Source organism: Fonsecaea erecta (assembly GCF_001651985.1).
Source record: "Fonsecaea erecta strain CBS 125763 chromosome Unknown Scaff4, whole genome shotgun sequence".
Classification (NCBI taxonomy): Eukaryota; Fungi; Ascomycota; class Eurotiomycetes; order Chaetothyriales; family Herpotrichiellaceae; genus Fonsecaea; species Fonsecaea erecta.
The window spans coordinates 2,701,936-2,720,881 of NW_017387247.1; the positions used below are offsets into that span (position 1 = coordinate 2,701,936).

General features: G+C 53.8%; 10 protein-coding genes across 10 annotated transcripts; 6 read left to right on the top strand and 4 right to left on the bottom strand.

Moving 5' to 3' along the window:
* Window positions 1-374: 374 nt before the first annotated feature.
* AYL99_05731 (hypothetical protein) lies at window positions 375-2,108 on the top strand (the record flags this gene model as incomplete). The annotated part of the gene is made up of 1 exon (XM_018837243.1): window positions 375-2,108. The coding sequence occupies one exon, from the start codon at window positions 375-377 to the stop codon at window positions 2,106-2,108; it is 1,734 nt and encodes a 577-aa protein (XP_018694096.1).
* Window positions 2,109-2,209: 101 nt separating this feature from the next.
* Window positions 2,210-4,033, bottom strand: AYL99_05732 (hypothetical protein; the record flags this gene model as incomplete). The annotated part of the gene is made up of 4 exons (XM_018837244.1): window positions 2,210-2,340; window positions 2,390-2,530; window positions 2,581-3,342; window positions 3,397-4,033. The coding sequence occupies 4 exons, from the start codon at window positions 4,031-4,033 to the stop codon at window positions 2,210-2,212; spliced, it is 1,671 nt and encodes a 556-aa protein (XP_018694097.1).
* Window positions 4,034-4,768: 735 nt separating this feature from the next.
* Window positions 4,769-5,590, top strand: AYL99_05733 (hypothetical protein; the record flags this gene model as incomplete). The annotated part of the gene is made up of 1 exon (XM_018837245.1): window positions 4,769-5,590. One exon carries the CDS (start codon window positions 4,769-4,771, stop codon window positions 5,588-5,590), a length of 822 nt encoding a protein of 273 aa, XP_018694098.1.
* Window positions 5,591-6,991: 1,401 nt separating this feature from the next.
* Window positions 6,992-7,933, top strand: AYL99_05734 (hypothetical protein; the record flags this gene model as incomplete). The annotated part of the gene is made up of 1 exon (XM_018837246.1): window positions 6,992-7,933. The coding sequence occupies one exon, from the start codon at window positions 6,992-6,994 to the stop codon at window positions 7,931-7,933; it is 942 nt and encodes a 313-aa protein (XP_018694099.1).
* Window positions 7,934-8,283: 350 nt separating this feature from the next.
* Window positions 8,284-9,059, bottom strand: AYL99_05735 (hypothetical protein; the record flags this gene model as incomplete). Its single annotated transcript, XM_018837247.1, has 4 exons — window positions 8,284-8,400; window positions 8,453-8,866; window positions 8,929-8,943; window positions 9,003-9,059. The coding sequence occupies 4 exons, from the start codon at window positions 9,057-9,059 to the stop codon at window positions 8,284-8,286; spliced, it is 603 nt and encodes a 200-aa protein (XP_018694100.1).
* A 1,759-nt stretch (window positions 9,060-10,818) lies between these two features.
* AYL99_05736 (hypothetical protein) lies at window positions 10,819-12,042 on the top strand (the record flags this gene model as incomplete). The annotated part of the gene is made up of 3 exons (XM_018837248.1): window positions 10,819-10,992; window positions 11,041-11,220; window positions 11,269-12,042. The coding sequence occupies 3 exons, from the start codon at window positions 10,819-10,821 to the stop codon at window positions 12,040-12,042; spliced, it is 1,128 nt and encodes a 375-aa protein (XP_018694101.1).
* Window positions 12,043-12,993: 951 nt separating this feature from the next.
* On the top strand, window positions 12,994-14,294 carry AYL99_05737 (hypothetical protein; the record flags this gene model as incomplete). Its single annotated transcript, XM_018837249.1, has 3 exons — window positions 12,994-13,278; window positions 13,354-13,851; window positions 13,923-14,294. The coding sequence occupies 3 exons, from the start codon at window positions 12,994-12,996 to the stop codon at window positions 14,292-14,294; spliced, it is 1,155 nt and encodes a 384-aa protein (XP_018694102.1).
* Window positions 14,295-14,613: 319 nt separating this feature from the next.
* On the bottom strand, window positions 14,614-15,686 carry AYL99_05738 (hypothetical protein; the record flags this gene model as incomplete). Its single annotated transcript, XM_018837250.1, has 2 exons — window positions 14,614-15,580; window positions 15,643-15,686. 2 exons carry the CDS (start codon window positions 15,684-15,686, stop codon window positions 14,614-14,616), a joined length of 1,011 nt encoding a protein of 336 aa, XP_018694103.1.
* A 758-nt stretch (window positions 15,687-16,444) lies between these two features.
* Window positions 16,445-17,101, top strand: AYL99_05739 (hypothetical protein; the record flags this gene model as incomplete). Its single annotated transcript, XM_018837251.1, has 3 exons — window positions 16,445-16,486; window positions 16,544-17,025; window positions 17,077-17,101. The coding sequence occupies 3 exons, from the start codon at window positions 16,445-16,447 to the stop codon at window positions 17,099-17,101; spliced, it is 549 nt and encodes a 182-aa protein (XP_018694104.1).
* Window positions 17,102-17,189: 88 nt separating this feature from the next.
* AYL99_05740 (hypothetical protein) lies at window positions 17,190-18,590 on the bottom strand (the record flags this gene model as incomplete). The annotated part of the gene is made up of 3 exons (XM_018837252.1): window positions 17,190-18,252; window positions 18,313-18,430; window positions 18,479-18,590. 3 exons carry the CDS (start codon window positions 18,588-18,590, stop codon window positions 17,190-17,192), a joined length of 1,293 nt encoding a protein of 430 aa, XP_018694105.1.
* Window positions 18,591-18,946: the final 356 nt, after the last annotated feature.

Sequence of the window (18,946 nt, forward strand, 5' to 3'; positions counted from 1 at the left end):
GATCGCCAGGGCAGCACAGCATCAGGCTGTGGCTGGACGCCACGGTGCAATGTGTATTACGAGGTACTCCGTATTACTGCCCCGCAGTCCGAACTTCCGCGTCGTCACCAAAGGAAACCAAAGGGAGAAAAAAAGGAGGTCCCGACAGACAATTCAATTGTCCTTCATCTCTTTGGTCGCCTCAACAAAGACCCAAAATACCCCAGTACTCACTCTTTCCTTTTGGCTCTCGTCTTTTCTTTGCCCACGTCCCGAAGTTGAAGAATTGAGAAATGCAGCAGAACCGGAAGTAGACGAACACCATCCCGCAGCACTCACTCGTCCAAAGCCTGCAGGCCATCGTCGATGGTATTACTCCGTACGTGTGCCCGAAAATGCCCAAGTTGACTCGGTTTCGCGACTTCGCCCAAAGAATATCCGCCTTAGTGACGCGTCCTCATGATTCGGGCTCCCGCCCCACGCCAACAGACGGCGCGAGACTATTGTTCTCCTCTGGCGGCCGGAATGGGTCAATCAACTGGACCAATCGGGTCCGGCGTGGGACCAAGCCACTATTATCTCCTGCGCTTTTAACTGCTTCGACCGTGGTGGGTTGTACCGTCTTCGCAGTGTCCATCGTGACCTGGTCGCCAGTAGCATATGCTGAAGTGCCTGCTGCACCGCCCAAGCGGTGGATTCGCCTGGACGAGGTGAAACAGCATGGCAGAAACGCCGAGCGGAAATGGGTCATCAAGGGCACTCGTGTGTTTGACATCACGGATTGGATAGCAGCACACCCTGGTGGTCCCGTCATTCTGCATGCCATCGGCGGTTCAATCGATCCGTACTGGAACATATTCACCATCCATCAGAAGCAAGACGTGTATGATGTGCTTGAAGAATACTTCATTGGTGACATCGACCCACGAGACCTGATCGATGGCAAGGTCGCCGAAAGCGACGTCGAAGATCCCTTTGTGAATGATCCCGTCCGACATCCCCGGTTGCTGCAGCACACCCAGAAGCCTTGTAACGCGGAGGCACCCGCGGGATCTCTCGAGTCTTACATCACCGCGAACGACACCTTCTACGTGCGCAATCATTTGTGGGTTCCTGAGCTGGACGAAAAGACCCACACCTTAACTGTCGAGCTCCCCGATGGGACCGAAAAGGAATACACCCTTCGCGACCTTAAAAGCAAATTTGAACCCTTCACCATCACCGCGACCTTGCAATGTGCGGGAAACCGCCGGAAGCACATGACTGCGGCGGCAAGACCTGCCATTGGCCTCCAGTGGGATGTAGGCGCCATCTCAAACGCCCAGTGGACGGGTGTCCGTCTGAGGGACATTCTCCGGGACGCCGGATACCCTGTCGATGACGGCGAGTCCGAGGAAGCCAAGCACGTCCACTTTGTCGCCGCCGAAGCATACGGCGCTTCGATCCCCATTGAAAAGGCTCTCGATCCCAGAGGCGATGTCATGCTCGCATATGGAATGAACGGCAAACCCCTGCCTCCTGATCATGGCTACCCTCTGCGAGCACTGGTGCCCGGTAACACGGCGGCGAGAAGTGTCAAATGGATTGAGAAGATCGTCCTTGCCGAAGAGGAGAGTCACTCGCAGTGGCAAAGGCGGGACTATAAATGTTTCTGTCCCAGTCAGACTGCCAAGGACGTCGACTGGTCGTCGGCGCCCGCTATCCAGGAAACACCCGTGCAAAGCGCCATCACATCGATAACAGAGATATCCGGAAGTTCTCGCCATGGTCGGAAGTCGTTGCAGAGGTACGGCTTGAATGAAGATGCCGTTCATGTCAAAGGATATGCATTCAGTGGAGGTGGCCGAGACATTGTTCGGGTCGATGTCAGCCCTGATGGCGGCAAGTCCTGGCAACCAGCGCTTCTCCTCCCGGATGTGTCGAAAGGCCACAAAGCATGGTCATGGAAACAGTGGGAGTTGGTGGTACCCAAGCGCCTCGCTGGGAAGCAATTTGCCGTCAAGGCCGTCGACGAGGCCTATAATTCTCAACCAGAATCATACGAGGCGCAGTTCAACTTTCGAGGGAATCTCACCACCGCTTGGCACAAGGTTGACTATCCTCGTACGAGCGGCGAGCCCTCAAGATAAAAGCTGGATTCATCCCTCCCCTGCGAAACCACCCGAATCTCGGCGTCCAGCAACCAACCGCTCAAGCATTTGAACGGGATTTTGGCCGTGTCTCATCCTATTCAGACAGACATCGGCAACTGTGCTTGTGCTTGCAGAATGATTTCCACAAGCTTCAGCGCTTTCTCTTCCTCAGTCCTGCGAGTCATCAATTGAAGACCAATCGGAGCTCCATGGAATGCGAAATTATCATCTGACACAGATGTTAGCGCGTCGCGAAAATGGGCCAGCAATGGAAGAACACATGCATGAATCATTCAGGGATTCATCCTCCTTGCCGAGCGGGACGAAGACACTGGGCTTTGGGTCCAGATATCGGTCGATGAATCCAGCCGGAAAAGAGACGGCGGCGAAGTCGAGTACGTTTACTATGGCACTGTATCCTGCATCTGTAATTAGCGCTTTTTGATCTTGTGCTCCTTTCCTGGCTTACCGTAATATGTCAATTTGTTCTTATAGCAAGCAGCATCTGCGCAGACGGGCATGATCACCCCGTCCACGGGGAATCTGCTCGTCGTACTTTGGCCGGTGGATTTCCAGTACCTCTGATACTCTGTTTGATACGTTTCTAGCGATTTCATAAGGCGTAGATACTCTGAAAGGGTCAGTGGGTCAATTGGCTGGTGGTAATACCAATCTCTCAAGAGAGGAACCGGGGGCTCCCCGCTTGCTTTGATGTGTTCTCTGGTCGCCTGTGCACCATCAGCGCCGATGATCTTGAAGTATGTCTCTACAGGTGCTGCGTGAGATGGGGGGTTCCATTCGATGACCTGATAGTTGGCCCGCCTCAAGCACTGAACAATGGTCCGAAGAGCTCGCCGAATGGGCGGCTGAGGCTGGATGTGGCCGTCGCACTCGAGCACCGCAAAAGTTGGACGCCTCTGCGTCAACTCTCTGACCTTTGCTTCTCTCCATGGCATATCCATCCAGGTAGGGTCCTCATCGAACGCAGTGGATCCGAGTGACAGCTTGGCGACGTATTGCAACAAGCTGAAATCCCAGGACATCATGGCGATGGTTGAATTCCTGGTAGGGAGGCTCGTCTCGCTGGAGGCGACCCCCAGGATGGGAAGGCGACCAGAAGAAACCTTGAGGCTAAACAGATTGTTAAAGGCAGCGGGAATACGTGCCGAGCCTGCAAATTCAGTGGCCCAGCCAAAGGGGGAGCCTTTCAACGCCAGCAACGCTCCCTCGCCTGATAGTAGTCAGAGTCAAAGTCTCCGTTCATGTTCACATGTATCAAGCGTACCTCCTGCAGCGCCACCACTGGATAAAAGTCCCGAATAGGGGTTACTGGTCCGGCCGTGTATGTTGTTTGCTGTTTCTGCTATCATCATGCTCTGGGGCATATTCGTCTTACAGAAGGGTACCACACCCAGAGCCCGCATATTCCGGACGATGAGTGATTCGGTGGTGTCCGTCTCCTTAGGCCCGAGCCATGAAATAAAGCCGGCGGCTGTCTCTGCGCCGGCGACGCGGAAACGGTCCATGAAGCTGACTGGCAAGCCGTGCAGCGGGCCCTTGAGACCGCCTGTGTCGCGACGATACTGGTCCAGCTCGCGTGCACTATTGAGAGCCTCCTCGAATAGCACTTCCGTCAGGCAGTTCACAAATTGATGACAAAGAGCTGCCCGGTGACAGTAGGCACGGATAACATCCTCGCAACTCCAGATGCCTGCGTGGATGTGGGCCAAAGTATCCATGGGGGGAGTTTCGGTCATGGTAATTTCATCCTCGGATAGAAATTGCGCGGGCAGGTCAATGACCGCTGAATTGTCATGTTCCAGGGGTATTTGATCAGGAGGTACGTGCCATGCCGAGGGAATCGCTTTCAGCACCGCCGCCCTTTTGGCAGCTGCTCGATTCTCCCACGCGACAAATGGCATCGTGAGCATATCCCAGCACCTGTGATCGAATATTTGGAACTGGAGATGCCAATCACCGGCAATGGTGCCCGCCACTGAGGTTCAATTGGTGCCGATATCGCATACAAGGCCTCTCTATATGAGCCGTCATGCTATCTCTGCTCGGTCGGATAAGAGATACCGAATGCAGGGGTCTGATGCTTAGCAGTGGGGGAGACAGTCAAGCTGGGAACCGCATGGGAGGGGAATTGCTGAGTACGTCGCGGGACTTGGGGTTTCAGGTCCGGGATTGATGTCATACAGGAAAGCGCCGTTCAAGATCAATCGCAAAAAAGATTGTACTGTAGGTAGTAGCTGCTAGTCCTCCTCGATGGGGAAACGAACCCTTCGAAAATAGAAACCGAGGCTTGTGATGGGCCCAAAATACTTCCAATCTTCCCTAATGTTCTGGACGTTTGTCGAGATGCCCGAAATGGATGGGGGACGGGGTTTCATTCTTCCGGAGCGCTGCTGATTGGCCTGAGCGACGTCATTTTCTTTAGATCCCCCATTGGAGGTCACGCTACGCTAATCGGCATTCCACCGACTTCCGGAGGTCAGCCAACATGGTCGGGAGAGAAACTTGATTGTGGTATGTCTCGGTGCGTGCTGCTGTGCGAGAATGAAAATATATCTCATCGAGCCAGATACTGTCGAAGTCCTGAGTTTTCCTGCCCAGTCCCGACGCCAGAGGCCATCGAGAAAACCAACCCTGCCATGTTCTTCATCGTCCCTGAACGAAAGGGTTCAAACCCACCTCCGAGCCCGACTTCCGATGAACCGTCGGTCTCTCCGCCACAGAGAAAGCGCCAGCGCCAGTCTCCCGAACCTGAAGAGACAGCAGGCTACTATCCCAAGCGTACGCCGAAGGCCTGCGATCGGTGTCGTTTGAAGAAAGCCCGTTGCAAATGGAATGCTGGAAAGATATGCGACAAATGCAAGCGAGACGGTGTCATTTGCACGACAAACCGAGAATCGAAAAGAGAACCCAAACCGCCGAATGCGGCATACGTTCAGCTGGTCGAGTCCCAGAGGGACTGTCTTCTGCGGGCGATCAACAAGATAGTCGAAGGAGGATTGTCAAATGATCCTGCGGCCCTGGCGAACATGCTGCAGGAGTTGGGCATCCGGGTTCAAGATCTCAAGAGAGCGCCGCAGGAAAATGATGTGGATGAGCCTATGACGAATCCGGACGATGTCGACATATTTCAAAATGCGGCCGAGATACAGGCGCTTCTGGATGATTGGACCTCGGAAAACGCCGGGATAGAAACGCACAACCCTTTATCCACGCTGGTGTCTCGTAACCGTGGAACACCTCAATCTTACTTCGACTCACCACCTCACACCGAATTTCAGGCAGGCATGCCCCAGACTCTTTCAGACACATCGGCGGAGGCGACATGCACACAGGATACGACGTTCTTGCCATCAACAGGAGCTGAGGATTGGCTGGTATTTGACGGCAGTGCTGATAGCTGGTTACTGCCTTTCACAGATTCGCGCCTTGACGGGGTCAAAAGCTCAGTCGGAGTATGATGGATCCTGCCGAGATAAGTCGAATACCTTCGCCTTAGTGTGCTGAGAAAAACAGGCTGCACCGGGCGCAGCAGAGAAATCCAACATTGATGGAGAAACTGCTGAACCAAATACGACATCGACTGAACAACCAAGGTACGGCAATCACAAACTCAAACCCAGGAAGATGTATGGTGGCCTTGGAAACATGTCACAGCCTCTTGTCTTGGAATCGATGTGAGCCGTTTACCCCGCCGGCGAACTGAAACGATTCTGGAATATGCCTCATTCCAGAAATCTCCGTCGCCACATATATGATCTCCAATAATGGTTGAACGGACATTTCAATCTGTCAACATTGTGCAATGATAACAGTCAACCAGGGTGTAGGGATGCTCACCAGTCGTACTCTCGAACCTAACCATATCCGCCCTTGTTCCTGAAGAGTCCAAAGTCACTTCATCCTGGGGCAGATACTGTGAAAGATGAGCAAGCGGGAGAAAGTCAGGACCGCGAAGCTTCAACAGATGGGTGAGCATCGACAGTCGACACGTTTCAACAATCGAGCACTCTGGCAGCTATGGCAAAGAGCACCTGGATGGATCGAGGTGGCGGTCCGCAGCACGAATGAATCGAATGGCTGACTATGTTAGCGGTGCTGAAATCTGCTGAAACGTAGTGTTGTCGGCTAATGACAAGACCGCTCACTCAGCGGAGGACGGAAACTCTTTGTTTCTCTGGCGAAGTTGCAATGCGCCAAACCAAAAAGCGTCGAGTTCCCAATTCCATTTGCTGGGGAGAGGAGTTACTGACCCAGCGATGTAGTTGGAATTTCTTCCCTCCACGCTTGTGTTATACACACTTCATGTCTGCAAATACGGAGTCACTGGGAGAGCGGGTTAGGAGGATTCGGCGGTTCATGACCGGAGCAGTGGTTCTTTTGTATACAATGCATGGGACACCGCAATACTGAGCAGCAGTGGTGGTCGCAGAGTAATATATGTAGTTTACTGTAGAGATGACCTCCGTTGTGATAAGACCACGACGTCTTTGAGAGCAGTGATACTCTGTCTCCTGCCACGTACACAATGGTAGCTATCCCTGTATCTCAAAATGCGGCTACTGAGTTGATGTTGAGGACAACTCCCACCCACGCAGATCCCGCCCGCAGTTAACACTAGACCCAATTCGTCAAATACAAGCAAATGTTTCTTGTTCACCTGCTTCTTCTTCGACGGACAGAGTACCTCGTACATGACTATGCCCACGCCACGATGGTGACCACGCCGCCATGACTCAATTTTGATTCCTTATCGAGCCTCCCCTTTCTCAACCCACTCCCTCGGGGCTCTGCACCACGGCACCGTTATCCTCCCCGAACAACCTGGCCGCCGATGCCAAATCTGTGCGCCGCACATCGCCATGTCCTCGACCGCGGCCTCGCTGCCATTCTCGATGGCGTCGGAACTCAAGGCGCTCAAGCACGAGAAGCGCAACCAACACCTGGCGCGTCTGCCCCCGAACGCCACCATCCAGCGTCGGCCGCTGAACCACGCGCCCATCGCCGACCTCCGCACCTCTTCGGGGCCTGGGGTCGGGGCTTCTAAGGCGCCGAAAGTCGTGTACGTGTCGTCGCGCACGCCCGTGGTTGCGGCGGTCAAGCGGGTCAAGAAGTACCTGGTGCACATCGAGCGGCGCGCCCTTCACGACGCGGCCGCGGGAGGAAGAGTGGTGACGAACAAGCATGGGCGTGGACCGGCCAAAGCCGTCGAGCGGGCGAACGAGGCGTTGGCGGTCGACAAAGAGGAAGTGCTGGTCAAGGCGAGTGGGCGGGCCATGGCGCAGGCGTTGCGGGTCGGCGAGTGGTTTCGGAACAAGGAGAAGGACATGCTCTGCCACGTCGAGGTTCGGGCCGGGAACGTCAGCACCGTGGACGACATTGTCGAGGTCGATTTGGAGGGACATCATCCTGATGAGGACGAGGACGAGGACGAGGACGAGGACGAGGACAAGGGGGAGAAGGGACACGGTGAGGGAAGTGAGAATGTCGACGAAGCACCGCACGACGACGCAGAGTCTTCAAACCTGCAATGCGGCCATACGACGCTGGACTTGTTGGGAGGCGCGGACGTGTCTACAATGAGCTCGGGTGAGAAAAAGAGCCAGGAATCGGCGGATGAAGCACCACAGGGGACGTTGGCGGCACAGAGCACGGCTGATATCGAAGTGGACAACTCCCTGCCCAAGCACAGTCGACGGAAGAGAAGAAAGCGTAAAAGACCAATGTACGACGCAGATGATCTTCCCGAAGCACGGATCAGGTGGATCAAGACTGTCGAGGTTGCGATATCTCTACAGACTTGAAGACATGGATCGATGTTGTTCATGGTTGAGGCCATACATTGAACATAACACAGAATCGAACATCATGACAGCCAAGAATGATGGCCACTAAATTGACGGTTCTGTCTGTCACCGTAAACCTTGGAAGCCTCTTCTGCCTTCTATTCAGCTTCGCCAGCGTTTTCTGTCGTCTGGTAGTGACGCCCGGGGAGATTGTCCCTAGACGTCGTCGGTCTTGTAGCTTGTAAGTGGATTGGACGCCGATGGCCTGAGGTGCAGTCCGTGCCATTGCTGTACTCGGCTTTGTCGCAATCGATCCGTCAGTCATCGACCGACGGGGATTCTGCGCTCATTAGAGTGTGTGATGGTGGTCATGCCTCGACCGGGGTTGGCTTTCTGAAGGAAACCTTCTCCACAGCCACATTTTCATTCCCATTCTCGTCCTTTCGTAGCTGATAGACATACAGTACGAGGACGTCTCCTTGGATCTAGCGACGGTCAGCAAGGGTCCATGGCGAAGGCTGTCTTTCCAGCACGTACGTCCATCAAGCAGAAACTGGGAATCGGATCCTCGTCGATGGCCAACCAACTTGTACTGAATGCACCTGTGGCACTCCCGGGATTGACAAAGAATTTACCCTCCAGCTCGTAGGCCTCGAACTTGTGTGTCCCACCCCACAGCAAGATGTCAACATCCATTTGGCGGGCGGCTATCAGTAAAGCATCCGCATCTCCCTGGGGAATCACGGTGTGCCCGTGCGTGAACCCAATTCGAAGTCCTCCATGTTGGACCACTTTCGATAACGCCAAGCTGGATGCTTCGGTATCGAAGTCGCCTTTCACAATGTGCAAATCCGGGGCCGTCTGCCGCAGGAAATCGTACGTCTCTTTATCTGTGATGTTGCCTAGACACACAACCTGTCCAATCTTTCCCGGCGCAAGGAGTTTGCGGAACTGCGACCCAGAGCGTTAGCAGGAGTGCTGTAGCCTGAAATCTAGCGAAGAAGAGGGCCAACCTTTTGCGGAATCTCCTATGACTCAACGTTAGCTTCCTGCATGGTGAAAAGACCATCCAAGAACCAATGCTTACCGGCGCTCGATCGGGGATGAAGAGGTCGCCAATGACCAACACCAACCTGGAGGCCATGCCTCTCTCCGCGGACTTGTGGCCTCCTAGCAGAAACAGCGCATTCCCAACAGAATCAGCCTAGTTTCAGACCACACATCGCTCAAGAATGAAACAAAGCTGAATATCCGTGAGGCGCAGGCAGTCGTTAATGGGCATGACAGAAGGTGTAGGCGAGATCCCCCGGGGACTGAATAAGGAATGTGAGGCGAGCACCAATCAGCGTGCCCATAAGGGCATGGTCCATCGTTGGCGGTTGAGGCTGAGGCACATCACGATGGGAAAAACGGGCAACTCTAAGAGACGACGGTCGTCTGTTCGCACACCATGTCTATGGCATGGACTGACGCCTCCAGCTATTCTTGGAACCAGAGGCAGACTTCGGGTTCTTTTCCTCTACCAAATGCTTTCCCAACCTCAATCAGAGCAACCAATTTCCAGGGCATACTACTATATCGGCCTTCGTCGTGGCTTCACGCCTACAGATCGTTTCATAGTTCCTACGCGAGGCGGACTCACTCCTGTGAAATCCCCGGCTGTTATCGCACTTCCACCCCTGTCCATGCAGTCTTTTCTTCTCCCAGCTAGCTGCCTAGGCTCCTCTGTTGAAGGTCCTGGGACATCAGAGTCAGAGAGGCTCTAATGATTGCCAAGCTTCGGGACAAACCCTCCGCCATGGTCAGCGCGTTTGGCCAGAACAGGTTTAATCACCCAAGTTGGCCAGGAGAATCCCCCTCCTTCTCTGACTGCTGGTTGCCCGATTTCCTGACCTCAGCTGGTTAGGACTGATGCCTTTTTTCTCTAGCCGGGATTCTTTGAACAAGCTCTGTGTGCATGACCCCTGCGTTCTTCATGGAGGCTCTGCATCTAACTCTTATGTGGCCTTGTTTTTTATTCCGCCGACCGCCGACGCGACAGAACAGCTGAGCAAACCCTGGTCCGCAGAGCGTTGAGCGCTCGGTTGCATTGTCGGCCAGGCACAAGGTTTTGGGGCCGCTCGCAATACCCAGGAGACCTTCCAAGGAGTAGAATTATGACCCTTGAAGGAGAACGGCCGTCCGTCGATGCTCCTCCATAAGCAATTCGCTCGGCCGCGAGACGAATTCAAACGTTTCACTTGCTACCAACCGGTGGCTACCACTCTTTTTTTTCGTCTCACATTTGCTCCACAGGTTTCCCTCAACCTTCCTACTGCTTATGCCAGTTCGATGCTATGGGCAATACTGGTAGATCAAGTACAGGCTGTGCTCGCTGCAAGAAGCGAAAGGTCAAGGCAAGCATTTCTGCCTCCAATTTGTGAACTAGACTGATTACGTATCAGTGTGATGAAGCAAGGCCGGGGTGCAGAAAATGCGCTCTGTTGCGCAAGCCATGCCCCGGATACCCATACCAAGTTCACCTGCAGATTCGATCACCGCCAAAGGTTGAACCTCCAGATCCAAGCCCAGGAGATCAGATACACGGCCCTTCCTTCGTCCCAATTCGCCCTGCTGTCGCTGGAGGATATCCATCTCCTACAGTAACTCCTGCCACGCACAAATTGGCGGCCAACAAGGTCAAGATCGAGGATGAATCAAGCAAATCAGCCTTGGAGAAATTACCACCAACTCAACGCTCCATCTCTCCGCCTCTGCGCTACGACATTCAACATCAGTCGTTGTGCTTTTTCCTCAACCTATTCTGCTTCCAGGCAGGGCGGCTTTATTCATTTCCAGTGCTCGACTTTCTCCCGGGAATGCTTCAGAATGCTGATCCCCGCTCGTGCATACACAAGGCGGCAATGGCAGTATCCCGAATGACCCTGGCCGACAGATACAGTGGAAAGGACGTGAGACTACAGACTGGCCGGGAGTATGGCCACGCGCTGAGTTTGACCAAGGTGACCATCCGTGACACAGCTGCGAGCATCCAAGATGAGACGGTGCTGGCAGTCTGGCTGCTCGGACTCTACGAGGTAATTCTTGCGGGCGCTGTGCTGATCACCATGCTAAAATCTACCTAGATGGTCAGTGTTGTGCTGATGCACGGGCGAACAACCCCGGAATCTCGGTCGCTGGAGGAAGAGTGGCAGTCTCATCTATTGCACGTCAGGGGTGCCATGAACTTGTTGCGTCTTCGAGGACTGTCGCAATTCACAACGGCCCGGGGAGAGAAAATCTTCCGTCTTTTCAAAGCCGCCATTGTAGGTTATCTTCGCCTCAACCCCTTGCTTTCCACTGACATGTGCCAGCAAATGAGGCTTTTTATATTGAACTCTGTCGTCTCCAAAGACTTTGACAATCTCGAAATCGACGTCTACCAGGATGAGCATGAGTTTGTGCCCTCCCAGACCGCGAACAAGGCCACTGCGTACTTCCATCGCGTTGCTCGACTGCTGGAAAAAATCAAGCAATATCTGGGTCGAAGTCCTGCTCAGAGAGCCATGGGTAACGCCTCGGCCGATGTGTTCTTGAAATATGGCGAAACCCTGGATGAAAGCATGGCTGACTGGAGCAAAGACGAACCAGGATGGGATATGATGGGTGTACGTGCCACGACAGCCGGCACTATGTGGGCACTCTACCCATCTCACGCTCTCTACTACTTCTACAGCTTCTGGGTTTTCTTATATTGGCTGAGATTCCTGGCGGCCCGGTATAAGCTGTACGAGGCTCTGATCGAACTCCTGAAGCTTCGCAACAAACACACTCCCTCTGCGCCCACCAATCAACAGATTTCTAAATATCAAGCGATAATTCGAACGACTGCCACGGAGCTCATTGGTCTGACAGCATATGCCTTGGGTGATGTGACTCCTACTGGAGACTTCCATTCATCGGTGTCCGGTCATCATCCGAGAATGGGCTTCCAGGAAATCAACGTTGTTGCGGCCATGCAACTGGTGCTTCCCCTCAAGATGTTGCAGCGATCAGAACATCTCACTGCCACCCAAAAAGGAGCGGTTGACCTTGCTATTTCCCACATCGGCGATGGGTTCCGGCGGCAGCCCTTGATGTTGTATTGATCTCAGACAGCCTCAATAACTGGATGATCACAAGTCTGGCCTACCTCCAACACCCTTACTATTTCGTTCTCTACCTGCTACGCAATCGGATAGTAAGCTGTTTTTCTTGCCTTCAAGATTGGCATTGTTCAATGGACCAGCCGAGACACCGATTATCGCATCCTGCTGTCTTGGATAACATCAAGGTTGAAAGTCTGCTTAAGCATAGCTTCAACAGCTACAGACGGGAGACAGGAACGTCGCGGGTGGGATGGGGTACCCTTCAATACCACACCGCTCACGGCTGACACCATCGCCAGCCTCCAAGACCCAACCTCACCGCCCATACCAATCCCGCTTTGTGGCCGTCTCTCAAATGCTAATTGACCCCTGGAGAGTTGATGTCAATCCGTTCCGATCTTCATGAGCGCTCAGCAAAAGACCACCAGTCAATATCTGGACCTTGCTTCAGGAGTCAACTGAAACGACTACTTCGCACAGTATCACGCCTGGAACCTCCCACTGAAAGGGAGTGGCCTGGCATGGAAGATGTGAAGAGCATACTAGGGAAGAAATGAAAGCGGTTAATGGATTAAGGCAGGGTCACGGCACTTGCAGCACCCTTGTATTTTATGGGCATGAAGCAAGTGGGACGCCGTATGCCTGTTGGACAGTCGGAGGACTGAAGAAATGTACTATATATATGGGTAGAAATAGTCAGGCACAACCAAAAATGTGTCGAGTCTTTTATGCTTTAATATCACAAAGAGCGGGATTGTATTGCCAAGCTCTGATTGGCTGCACCGTAAAACCCCCATGTCATTTGTTCGCATACGACAGGCACCCAACGGGAATGCTTGAACCAAACATCCCTCCGCACCCAGAGGACCTCGAGGTACCAGACGGTTTATATATGTACCCCCATCTCAGCCCGGCCATTTCTTCGTCTCTTCACCAACCATTATTCACAAGATGGCAACTCTTCAGGGAACAGGAATTCCGAGGGTCAAGCTAGAACCCGCCCCCGACCAGCATATTAAGCAAGAGCCCGCGGACGACACGCCCTCACCTTACGCCGACGAAGATGATGACATGTATGAGGATGCGGGGGATCTTGATTTTTCACAGGCACAGCAACAACTATGGCTCAGTCACATTCCGCGGACGTTATGGGAGACACTGTCGAAGCTGCAAGATGACGACGAGATCGAAATTGGCAGAATCAGGGTAGAAGGCGCAGAGTCTAATCCTTCAAGAGTATGCTCGCTCCTTTTATATCCTTTCCAGCGTGTGCTCTCTCCGCAGGAAATGACTAATGATATGCCGAAACAGGTCAGCCTGATGTTATACCCGCTGCCCGCTTTCGAGAACGAGCCCAAAGAGTACAACCTCTTCGCTGCGCCGCCTGAAAAGCTACGGTCGCGAAGACCCGGGCAGGCATTAGTCTTCTCGGAGAAGGACCTGCCAGGATACAAGCCTCGCACATTTGCATGGGACGACGTCGATGAAGAAGGCAACCCCGGACAGGGCCGCTCTTTCCTCTACGAACGACACAAGCGCGAGATAAAGAAGAAAGAAAACAAAGGCCGCTTCGTGCCCTACATTCGACGACCCATACCGAAACAAACGGCCATCGCGGGCACGATTGCGAAGGAGTTCGAAGCAGTGCCGGTCAAAAACGAAGAATACTTTGTGCTCGAGAACAAGCAGGCGGCCGAGCTCCTCAAGGTGCCCGAGCGAGAACAAGCCATCTTTGCCACGGGTGACTACGACCCAGAGAAGAACAGCAGGTCGTTCATGTCGACGAGTGAAAGACAAGCTGTGTTGAAGGTAAGGAGATCATCACAACGCCGCCTTCTGACGTGCTGCGCGTGTACACGGCTAACTCTTGGACACCACAGAACGCCCAGGCTAGGAAACATGCCCAGAAGGAAACCCGCGCGGCGCGCGTGGACAAGCACGTCCTCATCGACAAACTCCTGGATCTCTTCCGTCAACACCGCATCTGGGGTCTGCGCGACCTCAAGGCCAAGGTCAACCAGCCGGAGGCGTACCTCCGCGAAACGCTGTCGGAGATCGCCTTCATGTGGAAATCCGGCGACTTCAACGGCAAGTGGGAGTTGAAGCAAGAATTCAAGCAGCAGGACACCACGCTGCTGAACCCGACCGGTGTGGAGGTGGCGCCCAAAGTGGAGGATTCAGACATGGATACCAAGTCCGGCGTGGACGATGACGACGACGACGTCTTTGAGGACGTCGGCGTCGACGGTTAGGAGCTTCTGTTTCGGATCATTGGAATTGACTGCATGGCGACGGCGTCTTGGGAGAGGGTACTGGACCATCTACGAGAAGATACCCCGGGACGGGTAATATGCGACTGCGGCACGGGTCAGGGCGATTAGGCATACAAGGTCGGGCAATTTTCTGAGCAAAAGAAACGAACTGCGGACTTGGGAAAGTAATAACGTTCTACATTATCCCGCTTATTCAATAGCCAAAGCTTCATTGGGAACTCTATCTCTATTTGCGCATCCCTTAATTCGAGGAGAAAAACCGCAATATCACATGGAACGACATTCGCGTCCGGTCTAGCTATACAAGCCCCCTCTGCTCGAAGATGGGACTCTTCAACTCGCCCGTTTCGAGGGCCAGTCTCACGTTCTCAATCGCCCATTCCTCCATCTTCTTCATGGTCTCGCTGGTCCACGTGCCCATGTGCGGCAAGAGCACGACCTTGTCGTTGTCCAGCAGGCCCGGGTGCACGCGGGGTTCGTCTTCGTACACGTCCAGGCCGGCGCCGGCGATGAGGCCCCTGTCCAGGGCGTGCACGAGGGCAACTTCGTCGACCACCGCGCCGCGTGCGGTGTTCACAATGATCGCGCTCGGTTTCATCAGCTGGAATTGCTCGGTGGAGAGGGTGTGGCGCGTCTTCGGGTTCAGCGGGAGGTTCAGACTCAGCACGTCACTGCGCTTCAGCAGTTCCTCGAAGGAAACGTACTCGGCACCATCGGCGAGGGAGGCGTCCAGCTCTCTTCGATTGTGGTAGATGACCGTCATCCCAAACGCCTGTGCCTTTTTCTTCATGTTTCGCCCGATGCCGCCCATGCCCAGGATGCCCAGGACTTTGCCCTGGGGATCATGCCCGAGAGACGGAGCTGGGGAGCCGCGCCACTGACCTTTGCGTAACGCCACCATGCTGGTATTGAAGTTCCGCAACGCCCCCAGCATGAGGAAGATGGCCGTATCCGCCGTCGAGTCGTCAACCGCAGTCGGCACGTTGGACACCAGAAGTGGCGGATCCCGAGCAGAGCAGGCTTCGGGGTCGATCTGGTCGTACCCGGCGCCACAATGGGCGAGATATCTCCACGATTTGGGCAGAGCGTTGCACAGTTCGGCGTCGAAAAGACCAGTGATGCTCGTGGACTGGAACGTGCGGTAGGCGGCAACCACGCCGTCGAGTTTTCCATCTCGGCACTCCCTGATGAAGTCGTCACGGTTGGTGGCGGCTGGGACTATCAGGTCGCCGAGAGAGCTGAGAGATTGCCATGCTTCTGACGCGCTGTTCGTGAGTCTCGTTAGGATAGGAGAAAGGACGAATAGGAAAGGGGGGAATTTGCTTACTATTCAATTTCGCCGAGAAGGAGGATTTTTGGTCTGGAGGACATGGTGACAAGTCACTGGTATGCTGCAACACAACCCGAGTACCCTCAGATCTTGACTGAGAAAGCTCGTGGGGTCTCTTAGACAGATAGGTGCCTCCAACTTGAACCGTATATCTTTCAAGTAATGCTTCCTTCACTACCTGTTGAAGCCTGACGAACGTTGAAGAAATCAAGGGCAACCCAAAAGCAGAGGAAGGGGTGCAAAGGAATATATAGCCCAATCTTTTTCTCTCTGAAGGAGTGGTGCCGACTAAAAGGAGAAAGTAGCCTCCTACCTTGAACGAGGCATCTCGAAGTCAAGAAGTAGCCTGCCTGGTCATGTCATGAATGTGTCATCGAATCATCCAGCAGCGATGCTTCTCCATCAGGCTATGCTGATTTTCCCTACCTGGAGAGCTCGAAGAAGTCCCTGGCGCACTTCTCAGCGGGTTGTTATTGGAGAGCACTGGCAATCGGGGGAATAGCGGTATCGAGTTATCAGTTTGTCAACAGATCAAATTGCTCCGTTCAGTCGTTGAGGTGAACTAGTGCATTTCACGGTTCTGTGATCCGCCCGTGCCAAGCACTACGGCAGACCCTGATATTTGCACTTCAGCCGAGAGCTCGATGTCGCAGGAAGTCATTCTAGCAACCCACCATCCGCAACAGGGCAGACTGACTTCAAGCTTCTTGTCTTCCTCATTACGTGTTTTCCGAGGCCGCCGTGCGGATCTCCAGGTTTTCCAAGAGGTGATAGGTCGTCTTCCTTGACCACGGCCAAGATGGCCGCGAAACCCATTAAAGATGTTGTTGCCGTCGGCAAGGTATGTACTGGCACAAGCCCCCCAAATTGCTCTACCTCAGCACTCACGCTTCTCTAGAAATATACCCAGCAAAGCGTCGGTATCTGGGAGACACTCCGCAAACTGCTTTCTGTCGATCCCAACCGTAGCAATGGTGTTCCCGTAAAACATTTCCGCAACCCGACCCCCGGCGGTCTCGATCCTAAATCCTACGACGACGCTGTCACCACGCCCGCAGCCGATATTGCAGACAACCCGTATTGGAAGAGAGATGTACGAAGGGCGTATCCGACCCTGAGCACGGTCACACAAGGCGATGTGGTGGGGCTCCTGACAGTGGGAAGTGCCGCGAACCCGAGCCCGAAGTTGTTGGCTGGTGAGGAGGGCAGCAAGCAACTGGTGGCCGTGAAGCAGGAAGGAGAGAAAGGATTGGCGACGTACTTTGAACATGAAAAAGCCGCGGCAGTGTTGGGAGAGAATGGTCTCCCGCCTCGGCCGGTGGCACACGGACATAAAAAGGACGTCAAGTACGCGATCGGACCAACGAGTTATGGAGATGGGTATGTTCTCCCTTTCTGAAGACATGATATCTTTGCTAACACTGCTTGCAGTTATCCGTGCCGAAGCTTTGTCTAGGTTCTATTGCTGTTCAAAGGGGCAAATGTACATAGTCTTCTCAGCCCTCGGGTGCGCATGATGAAGAACTCCAGAACCAGTCATTGGATCACTCCATCGCAGCTCGCCTTTCTGCCTCCAAAGCAGCCTGCTTCCGCTCGAGGATCTCGCGCTGTCGAACAGCTTCTTCTCCAACAGCTTTTTCGCCTTTTCTTCTCTGGCGATCCTCAAAGGCCTGCCTGCCTTTCATGATGCGCCCGACGATCTCGGCGGCATTGACGTGAGAGTAGGGGTGATTTTCGATTTGGCGGAAAAGTCCCATGTCTTTTGCATCAACGTATGGATCAAACGTCGAAGGCATGAACGTGGTCGGACCATGATATACCGCAGCAACCTTTCCCACAGGTATCGCTTCCAAGTACGCCCTCGAAGGGGAGAACGGAGCTCCGAACACCACAGCGTGGATGTAGCGGCATTGTAAGACACAGAGGCCTCGCTCGAAAATGTTCATGATGGGATAGTTGAGGCCTTTCCAGTGATTTATCACATCATCGTTGTGAACACCGGCGACCACATACGCTTCGTAGTTCTCTGCTTCGTTGACTCGCTTCAGGAATTCGATTTGACCAGAGGAGAAGAGATCAAAGCCGCCATCCACATATACCACACGTTGACCGGGTTTTGGACCCTTACCAGGCACGATCTTCTCGAATACCCCAGCGTCGGCCGCTTCTTGCTCTCCGGGCTTGTGAAATCGGGCGCTGGCCCAAGTCCATACTTCGGCACCCGGCTTCGAGGCTGTCTCGTCCATGGCATAGTCTTTGATTCTCTCAAGCATTTCGACCCCAACGACAGCCTTTGCTGGGTCAAGCACACCATCAGCCTTGCCTTGGAGTTCGTCTGTCAAGGATCGGATGAAATGCGTCTTGGTACACAGGAGCATCCTTCCGACTAAGTCGGTGGTAGATATGCCCGGTGTTCTTTTGAAGACGAGAAAGCGGCCAGCCGCCTTGACAAAACGATAACAGTCCTCGCCGCCGGCATCAGAGGTGATGTCATCGCCGTGAGCAACATACCAACACCCATAGTGAGAAATCCAAGGCAAGGCTGTCACATAAGGAGCGTGGGGAATGACTTTGGTCGTCCATCGACACGCCTCGCAGGCAGCGATTCTTGCTGAAGGTTTAGTTTCTATGCTGCCCAAAAAAAGTGACCATGAAGAAGTTACACACCGCTCATCCAAGGTCATCACCGTCGGGCCTTTGTTCTCCAAGATTTCCTCATCGGAGTGTAGTCCAATGTAGAGCTCTGTCCCTAGTTGACGGGCCTGTCTCAGTGCGCCAGCATGACCTGGATGGATTAGACTGGGCTTACCTTTGGTTCATGGTGGAGACCTACCGTGATGAGTGAAGTCGAAGCAGCCATCAACCCAGATGCGATCTTTTCGGATCTCTTCGTCTTCCTGGGGATCAACGGGCCATTGACCAGGCTTGGGCACCTCAACATCCATATTGCTGGTCGGGCTTCTTGCCAGAGAGGAGTCGACCTTTGAGGATTGTGGCATGCAGTTGTCAGAATCGTGCCGACTGCGAGGTTGTTAGACCCTTGATCGTCAAAGGCACACATGTGACGGAGATAGCGCCCCCTGAACAGATGGCGCAACGTGAGTGGAACAAACTTCAACGCCTCTCCCCACAACTCATCAGCTTTGGCCTCACTAGCCCCTTCTGCCCCCCCTGTCTGTTCCTTACATCCCCCCTTACACACTACTATCTGCAGGTACCCTTTGTGAGAGAAAAAACTCCGCTCCCTTTTCTGCGTGGTAGCCAGAAATCGCCGGCGCACACTATTGACCTGGGCCACCGC